The 21,789-nt window shown below is 40.3% G+C and overlaps 1 protein-coding gene across 3 annotated transcripts; it reads left to right on the forward strand.

Annotated features, from left to right (window-relative positions):
* Positions 1-1,167: 1,167 nt before the first annotated feature.
* RNF135 (ring finger protein 135) lies at positions 1,168-21,605 on the forward strand. Of its 3 annotated transcripts, none has more exons than XM_032457683.1 (5): positions 1,168-1,615; positions 5,978-6,103; positions 7,123-7,285; positions 14,442-14,540; positions 15,686-21,605. In XM_032457683.1, the coding sequence occupies exons 1-5, from the start codon at positions 1,283-1,285 to the stop codon at positions 16,213-16,215; spliced, it is 1,251 nt and encodes a 416-aa protein (XP_032313574.1). In that variant the 5' UTR covers positions 1,168-1,282; the 3' UTR covers positions 16,216-21,605. The 3 variants fall into 3 exon arrangements, with proteins under 3 accessions (XP_032313574.1, XP_032313575.1, XP_032313573.1); XM_032457682.1 differs by having other exon boundaries at positions 1,172-1,615; positions 5,978-6,121; XM_032457684.1 differs by lacking the exon at positions 5,978-6,103 and having other exon boundaries at positions 1,169-1,615.
* The last annotated feature ends 184 nt before the right edge of the window (positions 21,606-21,789 follow it).

A 21,789-nucleotide genomic window follows, 5' to 3' on the forward strand; every position in this document is an offset into this window, starting at 1 on the left:
TTAAACTGATGGGAAGTTAAAGTATTACTTCCGTGTGTTTCAGGAGTGTCAGAGAAGAGCCAATCCTACGAAACTCCTAGAAAGGGAAAGAGCTGGAAACTTTGATGAGCAGCGCTAAGGACTACTTCCTGTCATTTCCAGTATTGAAAATGGCCACAAATTTGTATTATCTAGTACCTACTTTGAGACCAGGCAATATGGGGTAAAATAAAATATAAGACACTTCAGTTCTTTTCAACAGATCAGAGGGACTTGGGTCCTGCTCTCTCCCATTCAGTTATTGCTGTGTAAGCCTGTTAAGTTCCTTTGCCTCTTTGGGACTGCTCTTCCAGCTCTTAACGTTGTCTGTTGTAACGCACGTAGGACCAGAGTAAGAGAGGAGGAAGAAAGCAAGCCCAGCCGGGGCCACGCGTGCTACTTCAAGGAAAAAACACCAGAATTTTATCCTGTAGTCTATTGGATGATAAGCTTTCAGCCAGCAGAGAGCAGTAAGGAGACAGCAACACAATTCCGTATTGTAATAGCGATTTAAAAAGTCTAGGGGGGTCACTCAACTTTGGCTGCACTTTAGAATTATCTGGAGGAGGTTTATAAAAATATCTGCGCAGGGGATCCACCCGAGACGATGAAACCAGTCTCCTCTGTGAGTGGAGCCCGAACATCGGTATTTTTTGTTTCCCAGCTATGTGCACCGGGTATTCCTTAATCCCTCACTACTTGTCGGAGTGGCTGGATGACACCTAGTGGGCGCATTCTCATTAAGAGTTCTTCTTCTTCTTCTTCTTTTTTTTTTAATGGAGGGAGGTAATTAGGTTTATTTATTTAGTAGAGTTACTGGGAATTAAACCCAGGACCTCACGCACGCTAGGCATGCACTCTACCACTGAGCTATACCCTCCCCCCCTTATAAGAGTTCTTGAATCGAATCCGATCCTTTTTCTTCTCTCAAAAGAGTTGTCAGAGTTGCATTTTAATGGGGCGGGGGTGGGAGACATCAAGCTAAAGGAAATCTCTGGGACACCAGCGCGTTCCTAGCGGCTTAGGGCGAGCTGTGACGGAGGGCAGCACTGCCCCAAAAGCGCCGCGGGCTGCGTGGTGGGGGCTCTAAGTCAGCTTTCAGCAGGACTGGACAAAGGAAACAAGGGTGGGTCCAGGATGCAGCGAAGGAGGATGGGAGAGGGAGAGCGAAGGAGGAGCCAGAGAAGACGTCGCGCGGGCCGGCTGTCCCGGCGTGGCCCTGACTTCCGTGCGCCCCGGGGTAGGGCGGGGCGGTCTGGTGACCATGGCGGGCCCTGACAGCGGCCCGGCCATCCCCGTGTGGCTGGCCGAGGACGACCTGGGCTGCATCATCTGTCAGGAGCTGCTGGCCTGGCCCGCCACGCTGCCCTGTGGCCACAGCTTCTGCCGCAAATGCCTGATGGGCCTGTGGAGCTCCGGGCGCCGCTGGTCCTGCCCCACCTGCCGTGAGGGCGCCGCGCAGCCGCTGGAGCTGCGGAAGAACACGATGCTGCAGGACCTGGCGGACAAATACAGCCGGGCGGTGCGCGAGCTGGAGGCCGGAAGCCCGGCCCGTGACCCAGCGCCCAGGCCCCCGCGCCGCACCGCGCAGCTGCGGGTAGGGAGGCGCGACCCGCCGCTCCCCTCTGCCACCTGTCCATCCGCGCCTCCGGCGCTCCGTTCCCCCCATGGCGCTCTTCGCTCTTCCCTTTCCGATCTTGTCTACTTTCACATTAGTTTTCTCAGGCTAAAGGTGGAACCTGTTCTTTGGAAAGTTCAGAAAAATAAGTAGAAGAAATCCTATCAACTTCGGTGCTTTACACCCTGACCTATTTCCACATCTTTCCAGCCTTTCTGTAGTCTGTCTCTCTGAAAGTTTTTTTTTTTATTGTGTCAATATATGTAACATAAAAATTGCCATTTTAACCATTTTAAAATTTACAATTCAGTGGTGTGATATTTACAATGTTGTGCAACCATCACCACCATCTAGTTTCAAAACTAATCACCACAAACAGAAAAATCTGTAACCATGAAGCAATAATTTATCACTCCTCCTCCCTCCAGCCCCTTTTACCTCTGATCTATATTTTTTTAAAAAATTGAAATATAGTCGATTTATAGTGTTGTAATAGTTTCTGGTGTACAGCATAGTGATTCTCTTACATATTACATATATTTACTTTTTTTTCTTTTTCAAGGTTATTACAAGATAGTGAGTATAGAATATGACCTTGTTGTTTATCTATTTTATTGTTTTTGCTTTCACGGGGGGAGGTAACTATATTTATTTAAGTTTTTTTGATGGAGGTATTGGGGATTGAACCCAGGACCTTGTGCATACCAAGCGCACACTCTACCACTAAGCTCTATCTTCCCCATCTTGCTGTCTATCTATTTTATATATAGCAGTTAGTATCTGCAAATCCCAAACTCCCAATTTATCCCTCCTCAGCCCCTTTCCTCCCTAGTAGTCAGTAAGTTTGTTTTCGTTTGTTTTCTATGTCTGTGAGTCTATTTCTGTTTTACAAATAAGTTCGTCATTTTTTTTAGATTCCACATATAAGTGATACATGTTATTTTTCTGTCTCTAGCTTACTTCACTTAGCATAATAATCTCTAGTTCATCCATGTTGCTGCAAGTGGCATTATTTCATTCTTTTTTATGGCTGAATAATATTCTAATATATATATATACACATATATATGTATATATATACCACATCTTCTTTATCCATTCATCTGTCAATGGACATTTAGGTTGTGGCCATGTCTTGGCTATTGTAAATAGTGCTGCTATGAGCACTGGGGTGTGTGTATCTTTTTGAGTTTTCTCCAGATATATGCCCAGCAGTGGGATTGTGGGATTGCTGGATCATATGGTAAATCTATTTTTAGCTTTTTTTTTTTTTTTAAGTCTAATCTACTTTCTGTCTCTATGAATTTGCCTACTCTGAATATTTCAGACAAGTGGAATCATACAATATTTGTCCCTTTGTTTCTGGCTTTGGCTTCTTTCTCTTGCCATAATGTTTTCAAGATTCATTCATGTTGTAGCATATATCTGAACTTCATTACTTTTTGTGGCTGAATACTAATTCCCTTGTATGATTATACCACTTTTTTTTTTATCAATTCATACATCGATGGACATTTGGACTGTTCCCATCTTTGGGTTATTGGGAGTAACGTTGCGTTGAACATTGGTATACAAGAATCTGAGTTGCTATTTTCAGTTCTTTTGGGTAGGTGTGGGATTGGTTGGTCATATGGTAATTCTGTGTTTAACTTATTGAGGAACAGCCACAGCAACAATGATATTTTGCATTCCCACTAACAAAGTAGGAGGATTCCAATTTTCCCCAACTTTTGCTCCTGGAACTTAAGTCTATTGTCTGTTTCGGCTGCAGTCTTTGCCCCAGACACCTGCAAGTTTATCTTGCTTGCAGCACTTTTGGGAAATGCTCACCACCTTTCTGGTCCAAGCTCCAAGTTAGGTGAAACAAGTATGAGTACCCTGTGTCATTCCTTCAGGCAGCCCCCAGCCGGGTTGGAACAGACATACAGATTTGTGAAAAAGGTCTGCTCTGCTCCTTCAGGAACTGGGACTAGGGTTTCACACTGGGAATTTTCAATCCTGTCACTGAGCCAGGGGGGGACTGGGGCAGGGGCAAGTCAAAACACCACATAACTTTCCTACTGCCACATTGCTCTTTTTTTTTAATTAAAAATTTTTTTTACCCTTAATAGAGGCATTGGAGATTGAACCCAGGACCTTATGCATGCCAAGCACGCACTCTACCACTGAGCCAAACCCCCCACCCCCCAGGTTGCTCTTTTTTGATTCAGTGTTTTCCCGAGTTCTGACAAAGTTGGTTCTGACAGTTTCTGCTTGTTCCTTGTTTTGTGTGTGTGCGTGTGTGTGTGTGTTGGCGGACAGTGGAGGGTAAAAGAACTTATAAAAGAGCCCACTCCTCTTTTTAAAAATTTAATTAATAGACTGTTTTTTAGAGCAGTTCTAGATTTACAGAAAATTGAGCAGATAGAACAGAAAGTCCCCATATACCCCTCCCAGATTCCTTTATTATTAATATCTTGCATTGGTTTGGTACATTTTTTAAAATTCATGAATTATTATTAACTAAAATCCATAGTTTACATCAGGGTTCACTCTTCATGTTGTACAGTCCTATGGGTGTTGACAAATGCATGAAGTCATGTATCTGCAGTTACAGTATAACAATTTTACTGCCTTGAAAACCCGCTGTGCTCTATCTCTTTGTATACCCCCACCCCAACTCCTGGCAACCACTGATTTCTTTGCTATCTTTTTTGTGTTGCCTTTTCCAGAGTGTCAGATACTTGGAAATATACAGCATCTAGCTTTTTTTAGCCTGGCTTCTTTCACTAAGCAAAATTACGATTTGTGGCTTGATAACTCATTTCTTTTTATTGCTGAATAATATTCCATTACATAGCCATACCACAGTTTATCTATTCACCTTTTGATGGGTATATTGGTTGCTTCCATTTTTTCCCCACTATAAATAAGGCTGTTGTCTTCTTTTTGATTATAAATACAGCATTATCTCTTAGTTCCTTAAAACTCTTTATTAACATAGTTTATAGTGACTGAATATATTTTCCATTGGCTTTATATATATATAATATTTTTTTTTAATTGAAGTATAGTCCGTTTACAATGTTGTGTCAATTTCTGGTGTACAGCACAATACTTAAGTCATATAAGAACATACCTATATTCGTTTTCATGTTCTTCCATTGGCTTTTAAATTAAAACAATTGTCTGTGGATGGTAGGATATTGGATGATTTAAAACATTTCTTCTATCACATTCTCTGCATTTTCTAAATTCACCACAGTGAGTGTGCATTTCTTTTATGGACAGAAAAATCAACACACTTATTTTTTAAAGTTCTTAATTTCCTCAGGTGCCTGGATAAGGGTCCACTACAGAATTCTAGCTGCCTGTGTATTTTGGAGACCTGAAAATTTAAGAGCAGACAGTGTTACTGGTAGGCAGTCACCTCCCTCTATAAAATAGCCTGATTATAAACTTCCAAAACATATGCTATTTTGAGACACATTAGTGATTCTCAAAGATGAAAAAGGTTCTGGCTCCAGTTTTTGAGGTTCCATAATTTTAAAAATGAAAAATGTCCCAAAAAAGTTATTAAAAACTGCTTTATTTAGAGTTGATGAACATCTTGTATTGCTGTGGCTCTGTGTAGGACCCCCTTTGGAGGTAATGCAAAGTTCTCCATGGAGGTCTGGGCCCCGTCTGCTTCTGATGACTGTCACCAGGTCTTGAGGTTGTTGCCAGAATATGTTGGCTGCAAAACTTCCTCCCACTCCCAACCTGGCAGCTGAGCAGATTAAGCTCTTTAAGTGGAGTTGTTTAGCATTCTCGTCAGAATGTTTCTTTAAATGTGAAGGATGTCCATAAACAAACAAAAAGAGCTTTCATCTCTACATCACTTTAGAGTCTCCAAGATCCTTTCACAGTAAATCTTTTTCACTGTTGAAGAGAAGGAGGGATGGTCACTTTCATTTCTGAAAGGAGTGATGAAGACACAGGATGATTCAGAGGTGAGAGTGGAGCTCACTCCTGAGCCAAATCCCTTCCACTCACATTATCAGCCACCACCTCCGCTGCCAAATCTCCAGGCTCTCACCCCATTTCCTCTCTGACTTCCCCTGTTCAAAATGACCCCTAGGCTTCTCTTCATGCTTCACTCCAGTCCCCCTATCCCATAGATGAACTCTGGTTCCCTGATATGGCCACTAGACAACCAGCGGGGGGAAATGGGCATGCAAAAGTTCCAGGGAGTTTACCTCCCTACCTTCTAGTACATTTTTGTCACTTCCTTGCCTGCTTCCTTTATCCAGCGTTTACAGCTCCCTCTGTGTAGAGCTGGCTCCTGCATCCAGCTTTGCGTTCTGCTTTGCTCTTTTAAAGGTGGAGGCACACAAGAGCATCGCAGAAGTTGGCAGGGAGCTGGCAGAGCTGGTGGAACAGCTTGTAGATATTGTCAGGAGCCTTCAGAGGCAGAGACACATCCCAGAATCTGGAGCAGACAATCAAGTGAGCATCCTGGCTGAGGTAGGCTCATCTGGGAGAGGGAGGGAAGGGCCAGGGGGCGGGGCTATGGGCAGCTCCCCAGGACCCCGAGGGAGCAACGTGAATATGTTTGCAGTTAAAGGAAGCAGTAAATCTCAGTCATTTCCCTTGCTCTTCACTACCAAACATGGATGATGGGGAGTTTGGAAGGCTTGAGGTGAGGTAGGGAAGCTTCAAGCAGGCTAGGTTCCATCCTTATCACTCTACCTACCCAGCTCTGGGATCACCAGTGACCTCTGTGCAAATCCTGCGGACATTCTAGCTCTTTATCTTCATTGACCTTTCAGCAGCCTTTGACACAGTCGACTACTACATTATTATTATTTTTTTTAATTAAAAAAATTTGGTGCAATTTTTAATGGTTACACTCCATTTACAGTTATTACAAAACATTGTCTGTATTCCCTGTGTTGTACAATACGTCCTCATAACCTGCCAATACACCCAATAGCTTGGACCTGCCATTCCGCCCCCAATGCCCCCTTTCCTCTTCTGACTGGTAACCACTAGTTTGTTCTCTACATCTGTAAGTTTGCTTTTTTTCATAACTTCATTCTTTTTTATTTTTATTTTTTGGACTTAAAAAAATTTTAAGTATAGTTGATTTACAGTGTTGTGTTAGTTTCAGGTGTACAGCAGAGTGATTCGGTTATACATATATTTATCTATTCTTTTTCAGGTTCTTTTCCATTATAGGTTATTGCAAGATAGTGAATATAGTTCCCTGTGCTATACAGTAGGTCCTTACTATCTATTTTATGTCTGGTAATGTGTATATGCTGATCTCCTAATTTTATTCCTCCCCTCTTCTTTCCCCTTTGGCAACCATAAGTTTCATTGTTTGTGTCATTTTTTTTAAGATTCCACATACAAGTGATGTCATATGGTATTGGTCTTTCTCTTTCTGGCTTACTTCACTTAGTATGATAATATCTAAGTCCATCCATGTTTTTTTGTTGTTGTTGTTAATTATTTATCAATAGGCTTTGTCAGGTGGGGTGGACCTTTCCTTGGCTTCTCCAAAACTAGTGACTTCCGACACACCTGATGGGAAAATGGGAGACATTCTGCGTGACCTTGAAGAGATCCAGGAAAAATTACGAGAAAACTTCACGTGGAAAGAGGCCCTTGAAGAACAAATGCAGGGTAAGTGCATTTTATTTGGTAGAGGAGGTTTAAATATGGATGCTGGGGAAGCATTCCATGACTTTGTTTTTTGGGAACAGGATCCCAGAGCCCAGCAGCCTTATCCTTGTGATGCAAATGAGGAAGGAGTGGGCCGAGGTATTTTTGTGGCTGGATGTGTTTTTGGACCTGCCTGGACCTATGATGTAACACAGGCCCTTAATAGATAGAAATGTGTTTTTTAAGACCTATAAATCCAGAACTTCGGCCTGATTTTGCTAGCTCACCGCCCATCTGTGTTATCTACCTGAGGAAATTCAGAAATTGGCAACTTTTTTCCACTAGTAAATGTCTTTATGAACAAAGCATGCAACTTTGTAAACAGTTCTTGATAAATTCTATTCAACTGTAATCTCTAGCGAGTGTGTTAATATTAAATAGTAACAATGTAGAAAAGAACCTTTTTGTCCTAACTCTGTAGGTTCTCTATTGTCCCCTGGTTATGACTGAAAACAGTTCACACCTGCCCCGTAGACAAGCATTCTGGTCTTCCTGCCAGCTTTCTGTACTTTAGAGACATATCTCTTAGAGCTTTTAAATAATTAAACCATCTTGCTCTGCTTATAAAGTTTCTTATTTAAATGGAGAGATATAATCCCTTGGGAAAAGTTTCTTAAGGAAACCAGTTAAAGCACAGTTTATCAGTTGTTTCAGAAATTATCTAAGAAATATCACTTATACGTAGAATCTAAAAAAATGACACAAATGAACATATTTACAAAACAAAAACAGACTCACAGAAATAAGTGCCCTCTTGGTTCCTGTGTGCTCCTAAATTTACATTGGATTCCTAATTTAAAATCTAAAATCAAGCTTTTAATAACCTTTAATGAAAAAGAATATGAAAATGAATGTATGTATATTCATGACTGGGACATTGTGCTGTACACCAGAAACTGACACAATGTAACTGACCGTACTTCATTTAAAAAATGAAATAAAAAAAATAAAACAAAATCAAGTTTTAAATTTGGCGAGTAAATTTAAAATTTTTAATTCAAAAATCAATATCCAAACAATATAAAAAGACATACAATAAAAGTCTCTTTCCCACTTTGTCCAATTCCTCTTTTCCCCCATCTCAGTTAACCACCTTTAACTAGTTTTCTTAAGTACATATTCAGAATTTATTTGTGCAGGTACAAGCAAACATAAATTTTATATTCTTATCATCCCCAATATATACTTTTTACACAAAAGGTAGCATAGTATATACACTGTTCTGCATTATGCTTTTCTTTTTTACTTAGTGTATCTTGATACCTTTACAAATCAGTACCTCAAGCATTTTCTCTTTAAAGCTACATAATATTCCAATTTAGGGATTTATTTATCCAGCCTTCTCCTGATGGATGCATGGTTGCTTCCAATTGTTTATAATTACAAACAATGCTGAAATCAATAACTGTACAGACATCATTTTATATAGGTGCAGGTATAATTGTAGGCTAAATTGCCAGAAAGGATTTCTGGGTCACAGGGCAAATTCATTTGTAATTTTGATATACATTGCCAAACTGCTCTCTGATTGTTTATACTGATTTACACTCTTACAGAAGAAATGTTTCTCCCCACAGCCTGCCAACAGAATGTGCTGTCAAACTTTTATAATGTTTTTCCTCCAACCTAAAGGGTTAAAAAAAAGTGATATATGAGTGTATGGAACTTTTAATTTGCATTTCTGCATGAATTGTCTACTTCTATCTTATGTTGTTGGTCCTTTAAAATTTTGATTTTTAGGAACTCATTGTAAACCAGTGAGATTAGCCTTTTGTCTGTAATATGAATTGCAAATTTTGTTCTCCAATTTGCCATTTATCTTTTGATTCTTTTTAGCGTGGGTTTTAGAATGCCATATAGACATTTTTATATTTCCAAGCAGTAAGTTTTATCAGTGTTTTCTTCTATGGCTTCTAGAGTTTAAGTTTTAGTTAGAAAACTTCACTACCCCAGGTGGTATGTGTGTTTATGCACTTTTATATTTAAATCTTTGGTTTCACATTTTGTATTTAAAATCTCTGATCCATTTGAAATTTATCCTAGCATGTGCCCTAGTGAATTTTTTATCCACATGGCTGGTCCCTGTATTTTTAATTTATTTTATTTATTTATTTTTTATCGAGTTACACTCAGTTTACAATGGTGTGTCAATTTCTGGTGTATTAAGTAATAATATTTACATAACACCACTTTAGAGACATATCTTTTGTAACATTTTTATATTTAATGGTGTTGCTCTGATTGAAATGTTACTCCTTATTCAACTGGAGAAACGTGATTTCTTGGGAAAAGTTATGACTGTTCATGATTATTTAAGTATGCATTTTTAATTTTAACTTCCGATTGTGATAAAACACATATAACAAAATCCACCATCCTAACCCTTTTTAAGTGTACAGTTCAGTAGTGTTAAGTACTGTGCAACCAAGTTTCAGAACTTTTTCATCTTGCAAAACTGAAGCTGTATAGCCATTCAGTAGTAAATTCCTGTACCCTCCTTCTCCAGGCCCTAGCAACCACCATTCCACTTTCTGTTTCTATGAGTTTGATTACTCCAAATAGCTTATGTAAGTGGAATTATACAGTATTTATCTTTTTGTGACTGGCTTATTTCACTTAGCATAATGTCCTCAAGTTTCATCCATGTTGTAGACTGTGTCAGGATTTCCATCCTTTCTAAGGCTGAATAATATTCCATTGTATACATATATCTACCACATTTTGTTTATCCATTCATCCATTGGTGGATATTTGGGTTGCTTCCACCCTTTGGCTATTGTGAATAATGCTGCCATGAACACGGGTGTATAAATATCTCTTTGAGATCTTGCTTCCTCTTTTGTATTTATGCCCAGAAGTGGAAAATGATGGATCGTATGGTAATTCTGTTTTTAACTTTTTGAGGACTTAAGTATACATATTAGGTATTTTTAAAATTTAACTTAGAAAATTCAAGTATGCCTTAGCAAATACAATATCGTTCTTTCTCTGTGGTTATTTTGATTTTGCTTATTTGAGCCAGTCCAGGACATTTTGAAAACAGAAGATCTGAATATATCCATTTCCTGAAACATCATTCCCAGAAGTTCTCACAAGTTGTTTTTAAGACAATAGATTAATTTCCCTTCAGGTCAGCACTTTAACAGCTGCTAAGTAATTTGACTGCCTCACAATGATTTCCTTTGACCATGTGTAAGTACACCATGACCCGCCATGGCAATCACACAACCTAGACAGAACAGGGTTTCTCAAGGTGTGGCCCAGAACTCTCTGTAACACTGATAAGAATGCAGAATCCAGGGCTCATTGCGAGACTATTGAGTTAGCATCTCTGGCAGCAAGCCCCAAGGATTTGCATTTTGGACAACTTTCCAGGAGATCAAAACTAATAAAGTTTTGATAAGCATTTTGGTGCAGCTTACCCAGCAGGGGTGATTATTTGTAATAAGAATTTAATTGTTGGGGAGTGCGATTGACCTTTGAACAATATGGGGGTTAAGGGCACCAAATCCTTGTGCAGCCAAAAATCTGAGTATAACTTTTGACTGCCCCAAAACTTAACTACTAACAGCCTACTGTTGACCAGAAGCCTTACTGATAACATAAACAGTTAATTAATTTTTATGTTTTATTTTTATTCATATTTATTTATATTTCTTAACATATTTCTTATGTTTTATTATACTGTATCATTACAATAAAGTAAGGTAGAAAAAAATGTTATTAAGAAAAGCTTAAGGAATTGACAATACATTTCTAGTACTGTACTGCATTTATCTATACCGTAAGTTTATATCCTCTGTTTATGAGGTGAATCATCTGTCAGTACCTACATCAATATTGTCTTATATGATTTAAAAAAAAAACACTGTAGATGCATGTGAGAAAGAACTAGTGGTTACCAGTGGGGAGAGGGAAGGGGGAGGGGCAAGATGGAGGTGGAGGATTAAGAGGCATAAACTATCAGGTATAAAATAAACTACAAGGATGTACTGTACAATGTGGGGAATATAGCCAATATTTTATTTTATTTTATTTTATTTTATTTTATTTTATTTTATTTTATTTTATTTTATTTTATTTTAAAGTACAGTCAATTTGTTTTATAATAACCAAAATATGGTAGCATAGAACAAATACATAAATAAATAAAGTTTAAAAAAACACTGCAGATGTTATACATATTAGTAACACTAGACATCAGAAGTCAAAAGATAACACGGTGCTGGCACTTAGAGGGCTGGGAGATGTTCACAGAGCCCTGGCCAGAGGGTCAGCGGGATAGGCTGGTCTGGGCAGCAGCCACAGCCACTGATGTCACAACGGTTTGCACAAGCACAGCCTCCGGGAGCTACCAGTATGTAGGTCACATGGGGCAGGCTGTCTGCCAGTCCCCGCCCCCTTCTTCTCCCCTGCCTCTTCCTTCAGGTAAATGAAACTGTTCAAGTGGTAGTGACTTGTGCAGACTTACTACATTTAACGAATGCTATCTTTCCCTTTTTTCCCTCTTCCCTTTTTCTTTCTGTTTCTTCTGTAATTTTTTTTCCCCAACCATTGTGATTTATCTTTCATGCAGATTAGTTAGAGTTCACTGTCAGGTTTCTTCTGCCTGCCAAAATGATCCAGTGTGTAATAACAAATTTTGTAAAAGTATATATATGTATGACATATATATATATATATATATATATATATATATATATATATATATATGACAAGATAATATGAAAAAGAAATTCATATTTATTTACAGGTGTAACTATTCATGCATTGATAACAAAGCAGCAGCAATATGCTTGCTTTATGGTAGCCTAGTGTAATCAATACGGTAACTTCCCAGTAGCCTAGTCTATACACTAATGTGTGAATCGTTCTAAAATTTTTATGGCATTCAGTATTACAGTCATAATCATAATACAGTATTAGAAACGTTACATTAAAAAAATACTTACCTGTGATGATAGGCTGAGAGAGGAAGAGACAGGAAACTAACCCATTATTAATTTTATATTAAATATCACTCACCTTATGCTTATGTAAGGACAGGCTATCCACTTCAATCCAAATCTTGCACATAGTGTTCTACATGTATATTTTTGTATATTAATTGAAAAGATCCGCTTATAAATGGACCTTCACTGGTCAACAGTAATTTTTTTGCAGAACAATTTTACTTAAACAGAAAGATGCTGTAAAAGACTTGTTCCTGAAATTATTAAATTATTTTAAATTCCCAAGGGATCTTGGCTACTTTAAAAAAAAAAAAGCCTGTGGTTTATTCTGTTAGTAGAGAAATGAGATTCTTTAGATTCTATTATAAAGCAATTTCTCAGTAATTAAGTTTATGTAACACATATTTCTATAAAATCGACTGTTTAATAAAGCATTATTTTTTCTTCTTTCACAAAGCCTATCATAGTCAATGGGTAAGTTACTGAGTTTATATCCAGAGAGATGAACATATCAAGATACTTCATGTATTTAAGAGTTGCCAGTGTTTTATTTAATAGCTACTCAGTGTTTATCAATGGACATCATGTATATTTTTTTCTAGGTATCTTTAAGAACCAACCAGTCAAGTGTAGATTACTTTCCCGATCCATAGGGGAAAAAATACGTTAGCTAAGAAGTAAGTAACCAGCAGTTCTTGCAAACTTTTAAAAAAGTTATGATTGATGATAAATAAAAACCGTATCAGCTTGGTAGAAGAACAGTGGTCCCCACCTGGATTTTGAGCACGGCTCCTTGGAGGGCAGCTCTCCTACTCTCATGATCTAAACTGTCCACAGCCCACAACCTTAGAGGGTCTTTGTCTCTTTTCAGTCTGACTCTTAGGTTCACTTTGTGCTGCTGTCTCTTCAAGATGGGGGAAGAGTTCACCTTCACGGTCCATGCTCTAGCATTTCCCTTCCTTTCTCTTCTCCTACCTACTATGGTCATTGCAAGCACACAGTAGCTTTAAGGTAACAATTAAACTTCAGCACATTGAGAGGGAATTAGGTATCAGCATTTGTAATGAATCTCATGCCAACTCATGGCCCCCAATTGTACAACAGTTTAAAGAATTGACCTGGGGGCCATGGATATTCTGGGTGTCAGGGTGATGTGAACCCCTGGAACCATGTTGGTTAACTTATTTGATAAATATACATGAAACATTCATATGCACCTGATGCTGGGCTTGTGCTTAGAATGCACACGAACAAGGTCTCTGCCAGCAAGGAACTTAGAACATAGTTGGGAAACAGACAGTAAAAGGTAAGGACATGGGGCTGGACATCCCTAAGCTGGATATAGTGCCTGATCAATCCCTGGCACTCAAAACTCTGCTCATGATGAGGAAGACAAGCTTTGTGTGTTGATGGCAATGTGTGGATAACTTCTATTTTCCTTTTTTTTTAAATAAATACCAAACATTTTAATTCTGAGAAAATTTTCTGCAAGAGCAAACATAGACACTGAAACCACCAAATAAACTTTATAAACCCTAATGAATAAAAAGTTGCATCTTAGTCATAGAAAAGTTTTTAGAGGATAAACACCAAGCTATTAACAATCATGAATTCCATAGAGAGAAGCAGAACTTTCGGGGCGGGGTGTGAACAGTATTCACTTTCTATTGCATTTACTTCTCTGCAGTGTTGTTTTTTTTTTAATTGAAGTATAGTTGATTTACAGTGTTGTGTTAGTTTGTGGTGTACAGCATAATGATTCAATTATACACATATGTATATATTTTTTCATATTCTTCATTATAGGTTATTACAAGCTATTGAATATGGTTCCCTGTGCTATGTAGTAGGACCTTGTTGTTTATCTATTTTATATGTAGTAATTTGTATCTGCTAACCCCAAATTCCTAATTTATCCCTCCCCTGCCTTCCCCTTTGGCACCATAAGTTTGTTTCTATGTCTGTGAGTCTCTTTGTTTTGTAAGTAAGTTGATTCATACCATTTTTTTTAGATTCCACACATAAGTAATATTATATGATGTTTGTCTTTCTGTGTCTGACTTCACTTAGTATAATAATCTCTAGGTCCATCCATGTTGCTGCAAATTATTTGACTTTTTTTTTTTTTTTTTTGATGTGACTTTCTTCCCATCCCAATTTTTTAGATTCCTTAGTTGAACTTCCGGAAGCTCCGTCTTCCTCCTCATGCCCACTGCCTGTCCAGAGCCACCTTGCACCCAAGAGGACCTCCTCGTTTGCTCAGTGTAAGTATGTGGTCTGCTTAAAAGTTGGGTTTGGCCAGCTGCAGAGAGGAGCTGCAGAAGCTTGCTGTATCTATCTCTCTGCTGCTGGGCTCACTCCTTGGCTAGTGCCCCTAGACTTGGTCCCTCCCCATGGGGAGCCGATTACAAAGACGAAAGGGGTTAAACATTCCCAAATTCCAGGTTAAGCCAGACCCATGAGCATTCAGAACCCAGGCAACCTTTGGACATCCATGCCAGGGCCACCACTTAACAACCAACTGCCAATCCCCCAAACCTGTTTAAATACCATCACTGCCGCAATCTGGAGTAGGCCTTGAGAGCACAGATCCTGGAGCCAGACTGCTTGGGTTTGACTCCCAGCTGCTATGCTCACTAGTGGTGTGATCTTGGGCCAGTCGGTTGACTTCTTAGAGCCTCAGTTCCCTCATCTGTACGACAATAATAGTACTTACTTCCCTTGTGGGGTTGGTTGTCATGAGGGTTAAATGAGGGAATATGTGTAAGTTTGAGCCTAGAGTAGAAACGCTATGTGAGTGTTAGCAATTAGTTACTCCCTTAATAGGAAGGAAAGAGTATGAAATATACCAAATGAGTAAGACATGACCCTTAATCGGGAAGCTTATGTGTAACTGGAGAGATATAAACAGCCATGGTTATCAATCACTGTACTACAGGTAGAAGACGTTAAGTGTCACCAGAGAACAGGTAAAGCACTAGGGGTGTTGAGAAGAGCCAGAGGTGACTTACGCTGGGTGGGTTTCACAGAGGGCTTCCTGAAAGAGGGCTCATGGGTAAGTGGAAATGAAGGTGGGAAAGGGGGAAATTGTTACTAGAATGACATCTGGGGTATGTACAGAAAACTGCAAGTTGATGGACCAGTTTTTTTGTTTTTTTGTGGGGTTAATTAGGTTTATTTATTATTATTATTTTTAATGGAGGTACTTGGGATTGAACTCAGGACCTCGTCCATGCTAGGCACACACTCTACCACCGAGCTGTACCCTCCCCACTGATATACCAGTTTTAAAGCCAGTATGAGTAAAACTTTATCACACTCAAAGATACAAAGCTGCTTTTTGCGATTTGAGGACCTCTTAGCATGAACGGTCAGAGCTGGCTGGTCATGTTCTTATTTTTTTCCCCAGGGGCCATCAGTCCAACCTTTGACCTAGGGAGCCTCTCCTGTAGCCTGGAGGTGTCCGAGGATCACCGGACGGTGACTGTATCTCACTACCCCCAGCCCTATCCCTGGAGTCATGAGAGGTTTGCCTCTTGCCAGGCCTTATGCTCCCAGGCCCTCTCATCTGGACGGCAATACTGGGAAGTGGACACTCAGCATTGTAGCCACTGGGCAGTTGGGGTGGCTTCCCAGGGAATGAGGCGTGACCAGATCCTGGGAAGGACTAGGGACTCCTGGTGTGTAGAGTGGAAAGGGACTAGCCAGCTCTCTGTGTGGCACATGGCCAAGGAGACTGTTCTCTGCTCAGACAGACCTAATGTGGTGGGCATCTGGCTGGACCTGGAGGAGGGAAAGCTTGCCTTCTATTCCATGGCCAATCAGGAGAAGCTTCTATATGAGTGTCCGATCTCTGCCTCCTTTCCTCTGCACCCTGCCTTTTGGCTGTATGGCTTAAATCCCGGAAACTCTCTGAGTATAAGGGAAATAAACATATAAATGTTCCTTGGATGTTAAAACACATGGATTGCCTTTGAGCAGTGTGGTGATTTGACTTGAGAATCCCGCTTCCCAAGTTCAGGGATTCGAAGTAAATGTTTAACTCTGGCAGGTTTGGGTTGTTTAGACCCTGCACTCTCCAAAGAAAGGACAGGCTCTTGACGGGAGATAACGTCTAAGCCTTTGGAATATCCTGCCTGATAAGAGTGTATTTATTTACCTGCGGGCATTGGGCCAGCCAGCTTGACCTCTGGAGGGGCTGGAATCTAAGGTGAGCCACGTGGGCGGTGCCAGTTGAAGCCTTGGATACCGAGTCTTGGATGTGCTTCCCCAGCTGGCAATGTTCTGTGTGTGTTGTCACACATCATGTAGAGAAAATTAAGCATCGTCCCCATGACTCCCCTGGGAGAGGATAATAGAGGTCTCCTAGCCCCTGTCCTATGTGCCTTCTTCTAATGCTGGTTCTAATCTGTATCCTTTCACTGTAATAAACATGTGTATAAGAGCTTTGCTAAATTCTGTGAGTCTTAGTGAATCACTGAAACTGAGATTGATTTTAGGGATCCCCCTGTTGACTGAAAGGGCACGCTGTCACTGGCTGCATAAAAATATTTGTTGGGCCAACTGATGTCCTTCCAAGTCCAACGACCCCCTATTTCTAGGCTTTCAAATGTCTGCCTATGATCCCTCAACAGACAAAGTACATTCTTTACTGGATGTGTTTCCCCTAACAAACTAACAGCCCTAGGTAGTGCCTACTAATGTCACAATAGCTCAGGCTGGTTCATTGCAGCCACCTTATCAGAGCCATAAATCCCACCACCCTTCACGGACCCTAACCCTCTTACTCCTTTACCATTCTCCTTTACCATTCCCATACTTGATCTCTGGTAAATTCTTTTACCATGCCACTGTTGTGTCACACAATATTATCACACATTTTGTGGTTTCAGACAATACACATTTATTACTTTGCAGCTTCTGTGGGCCAGGAGTCAGGATCTGAGACCTCTGCTTTGGAGTCTCACCAGCTGCAGTCAGGGTGTGAGCCCGGGCCACAGTGACATCCAAGGTTATAACCAGGGCAATGGTTACAGAACTGTATTTTCAAATTGCACACCTGGGCCTCTGACATCTTGAGCTTCACGCTGAATTTCCATCCGTATCCTTGAAAACAGATGCAAGCAGAATTCCTCCCACATGATCTGCTCAATTGCTCTCTGAGCCTCATGACCACCCCACATGAGGGGTATTATCATCTTTCTGCTAACACACAAGGAAGGGGAGGGGGGCCTGGACTGGTTCAGGGGTTTGTGCAGGATCGGTCAGCTGATCACGGCAGAGTTGGGAGCCAGCTCAGTGTTCCCACTCTCAAGTCTCTAACCGAAGCATCCTCTGGCAGCATCCCAGCTGAGACCAGGGCCCGGCCTTCCACTTGGATAGGACACAGCCTAAAGCCATGAGGTGCTCTTTTTTTCTGGTTGTTGGTGGCAGCTCTCAGTGTGGTAGCCTTGGATTATCTAAGCAGGGACAGGCCCTCTCTCTTTGTGCCAGATGACTGTTAAAAGGCTCTCTGTTTCCCCTTTCTGTGTGATGGAACCTGAATCTTCTACACAGAGTCACCTTAATGTTTTCCTTTTTAAAAGTGCCAAGAATTTAGAGGCCAAGGTTTCAGCCTCTTGAGGTCCTTTGGTTAAAGGCCATCCTCTAGGTGGTTTGGATAATGGGGCCTCTGTCAGCATGGGGTTTATTGGCTGGGCACATGATTTCCCCACACTGGAGCCAGAGTACAAGAACCTTTGAAGGTGGGGAAGGAAGGTTATCATTCTTGGCTTCTTTGCTTTGGTCTCAAGTTTTCTGTCGGCCTATCCGTTCCATGTGAGATATAGCACCCTTCCTCCCCCTGAAACATAAAATCCTGCCAAGGAGAAGAACAGAAGTTGAAATGCCAGGGGATGAAGGACTTCTCAGTTGGGTCTGCACTGTATCGGGGAGGAAATCATCCACCCATGGACAGGCCAGAAAGATCTCCCATCAGGGAATCCTGGGGCAGCTGCTCACCCCATCTGGAGATGCTTCTGTCAAACATCTAAGTGGTTGTGCCCATTACTGGGGTCTCAGGCTTTGGGTTCCCAGAAGAACCACCTGCTAAGTAGGAAGCCATCACCTTCTTAGGCTCAAGAAAACCGCTAATACAGTTATATCAATCCGTCCCTTGCTTCTCCTTGCTCAAATGCGTTTTTTTCTGGAAAAGTTTATTTTTATTTAATTTTTTTAATGGAGGTACTGGGGATTGAACTCAGGACCTCATGCATGCTCATGCATGCTAAGCAGGTGCTCTGCCCCCAAGCTATACTCACCCTCCTGCCAGGACAAGTTTAGTTGGAAGACTTTTTAAAAATTTTTTTTAAATTGAAGTGTAGTTGACTTTTTTTGCACTTTTTTTTTTTTGGTATGTTGTGGGGGCAGGTAATTAGGTTTGCCTACTTACTTATTTCTTGATGGAGGTACTGGGGATTGAACCCTGGACCTCATGCATGCTAAGCATGCGCTCTACCACTGAGCTGTACCCTCCCCCTGCCACAAAATGAGACAATGCTGTGCTCTGGGGAGACCTCTCAGGCTCTCTTGCTCTTGACAAGGGAGAAGTCCCTTCTTCCAGGGCAGCTGGGGCTTTTGACAGGAGAGGGAGAATGTTCAGTGTCATTATCCCTACTCCTGCCAAGCCCTTAGCCTCAAACCCCAAATTTGTCTGCATTCATAATTGTTTGAAACCCTAATCACTGGGTCCTTCCAGACGACTGCCATCTTCTTCTTTAATTACACATGCTTAGGTTATACTGGAGATTTGTTTTGTTTAGGGATATATCTTCCAGCTATTGTTTTTTTTAAGGAAAAGTTTTCCTAAGCTTCAGTCTTTCATGTGCCATGATTCTTGTTACATTTGCATATCTCCTGTACCATTTTTCACTTAATATTTTTCCTAAACTCACTCACTTTCCTCCCTTCAGGTCCATGTATTTTAAAAAGAAACATTAAAAGCTTCAGATAAATGGAAACCAGAATCATGTGGCTTAAATAGAGGGATGAGCCTACATGTATGTTTCAAGGAAAACCAAACAATTTGTCTAGCTTGGTACCGTTGTCTGTCCAAGTTTCTGAACTTGGGGCTCTCTGTCTGTCTCTCTGTCTCTCTCTCTCTTGCTCAAAAGGAGATTATCAGGTATTAAAGATTTACGAGGCTTTCACCTTTACTTAATCAGGATGGAAGGATCATGGAAAAAAGAAACCTTTCTGTCCACAAGAGTCGCTTTCTGACGTCCCTGCACCATTTACACTTCCGTCTTATTCCACCACTTTGGGAAACATGATTGTAAGAGACTGGTCTGGTGCAATGTGGAAGACTGTCTTCCTTCCCTGCTCAGTGAAATTGTTTCACCTTTATTTTTCAAAAAAAAAAAAAACACTCTCTGGGGGAGAAAACCTTACGGCTTTGGTCAGTGACAGTCTTCAAAACACAATGTATGGGAGTTACTATAGGAGCTTTCCTTTTACCACCTTCTGTACAATTAGTCACCAAGTTCTGACACTGGATTTTTCCTCCTCAAATCACCTCAACTCTGGCCCCTCCTCCTTCCCTCTGCACTCTATAGTGTTCAGTATATATTTTTTAATTTTATTTTTTATATGGAGGTAGCAGGGATTGAACCCAGGCCCTCGCACATGCCAAGCACACACTGTACCACTGAGCTATACCCACACCCCCCATCTGGTTCAGATTCTGATCACTCGTCTCCCAGATTATTTTAATTCAAGCTCCTCTATCTCTGGTCAGAACCCCCTCCCCATCCAGTCTCATTCTAATAATGTGAATTTCCCCAAACGGAAATCAGATCATGTCCCTCCCCTGCTTAGAACTCCTTAGTGCTCACCGATGCCTACAGAAGAAAGTTCTGCTTCCTGTCTGTATGTTCACCTACTTCTAGCCTCCATCTCCTGTCATCCTCCCACACATGCCCCCTCCGCCCCAGCCTCCTTGCTTTGTGTCACATCACGAACTTTTTGCACGTCGTGTGGTTTGCTGGGAGTGTCTCCCCCTGCCCGCCTTATCCCGAGGGAAGCCACAGCTGCAAGCTGCTACCCTGGAGTGGCTCTGGACTCTACCAAGGGGACTGGAGTCTTTCACTGTCCCTGTGTCTAACATGGCAGTATGTGCACAATGAATTTAGGTCTGATCAGAGCTGACTCGCCAGCAGCAGCAGCAGCTAAGATAAGACCACTCAAGCTAAAACCGTGGTCATTTTCCTGGGAGATTTCTGAGCATATTTGCATTTTGGTGGGTGAAGGCATTGTGTGCTTGTCTGTTAACACAGCCAGGCAGGGAAAGCAGATTACTAGGAGGAGGACACAGTCACACAAGTCTGGCTGGTTTTGGCTAGCAGTGGGGTGGGGAGGGAGGAGGTAGAGAGAAATTTAGATTAGGAGATGCCGCCTCTTATGAAAGGTTTTGGACAGATAGGGAATGATTTGGAGGATTCTGGTGAGAAACAGGAATGCCCAAACTTCCTCATCCACAACTTGCCTCCCATGTAAGTCTGTGTTATTCATAACTGTGTCCCTAGCCCCTAATACAGAACACTGCACATGGTGGAAACAATAAATATTTGTTAAATGATTTTATAAACATGCTCTCCTACATTAATGTCTCACTTAAAGCATTGCAATTCTTCTAAATATTTCTATTACTTTTATTTAAAAGATATTATTAACTTTGACATTTTACAAAAGATGATTGTACTAAAAATTAATTCATAATCGGTAACACACTTTCTCTTTCTTTGTACTCTCATCTAATATTTGTGTACATCCATTACCCAATTAATATTTGTGCATGCTTGTAAAAGTTGAAAATTGCAAAGTGACATAAATGTATATATTGCATTTAGTTTTTATATAGTTGTAATTGTATGTATGGTTTTATATTTCTGTTTTTTTCACTTATTTTGTAAATACTTTTCCATATCTTTAATAGTCATTAGTTTTAATGACTGCAAAAGTTCCAATAATTTTATGTCCTTCTTAATTTAGCTATTCCTCGATAATTGTATATTTTCCATTTTTTGCTATTGTGTAATGAGGCTATAAATAGAATATGTATATATATTTATTCTTTTGAATTATTTCTTGGAACATATTTAATTGTGGTGATTTCTTTGCAGAGATAAATTATAAATTTACTTATTTTTGGAATTTTTTGTTTTGTGGAAATGGTCTAAAACCTTTTGAGAATCACTGGTTGGTATCGATAATAAGTCAGCCATAAAATACATAATATTAAAAAAAATCAGCAAACATTTTAATTTACAGTGATTAAAAATATATTAAATGCATTTTTGTCTTTCAGAGTTTACAATTTGGGTGGGCAGGCTAATCAATTTGCCCTTGGAAAGATAATGCAAATCAGCAAATGAATTCCAAATTTAAAAATGCAGCTGTTAGGGATAATATATGAGCAGATACTATATGTTAAGTAGGGTGATAATTGCCTTACTGCATTATTTTATTTAATTCTCA

The sequence above is a fragment of the Camelus ferus genome, chromosome 16, assembly GCF_009834535.1.
Source record: "Camelus ferus isolate YT-003-E chromosome 16, BCGSAC_Cfer_1.0, whole genome shotgun sequence".
Classification (NCBI taxonomy): Eukaryota; Metazoa; Chordata; class Mammalia; order Artiodactyla; family Camelidae; genus Camelus; species Camelus ferus.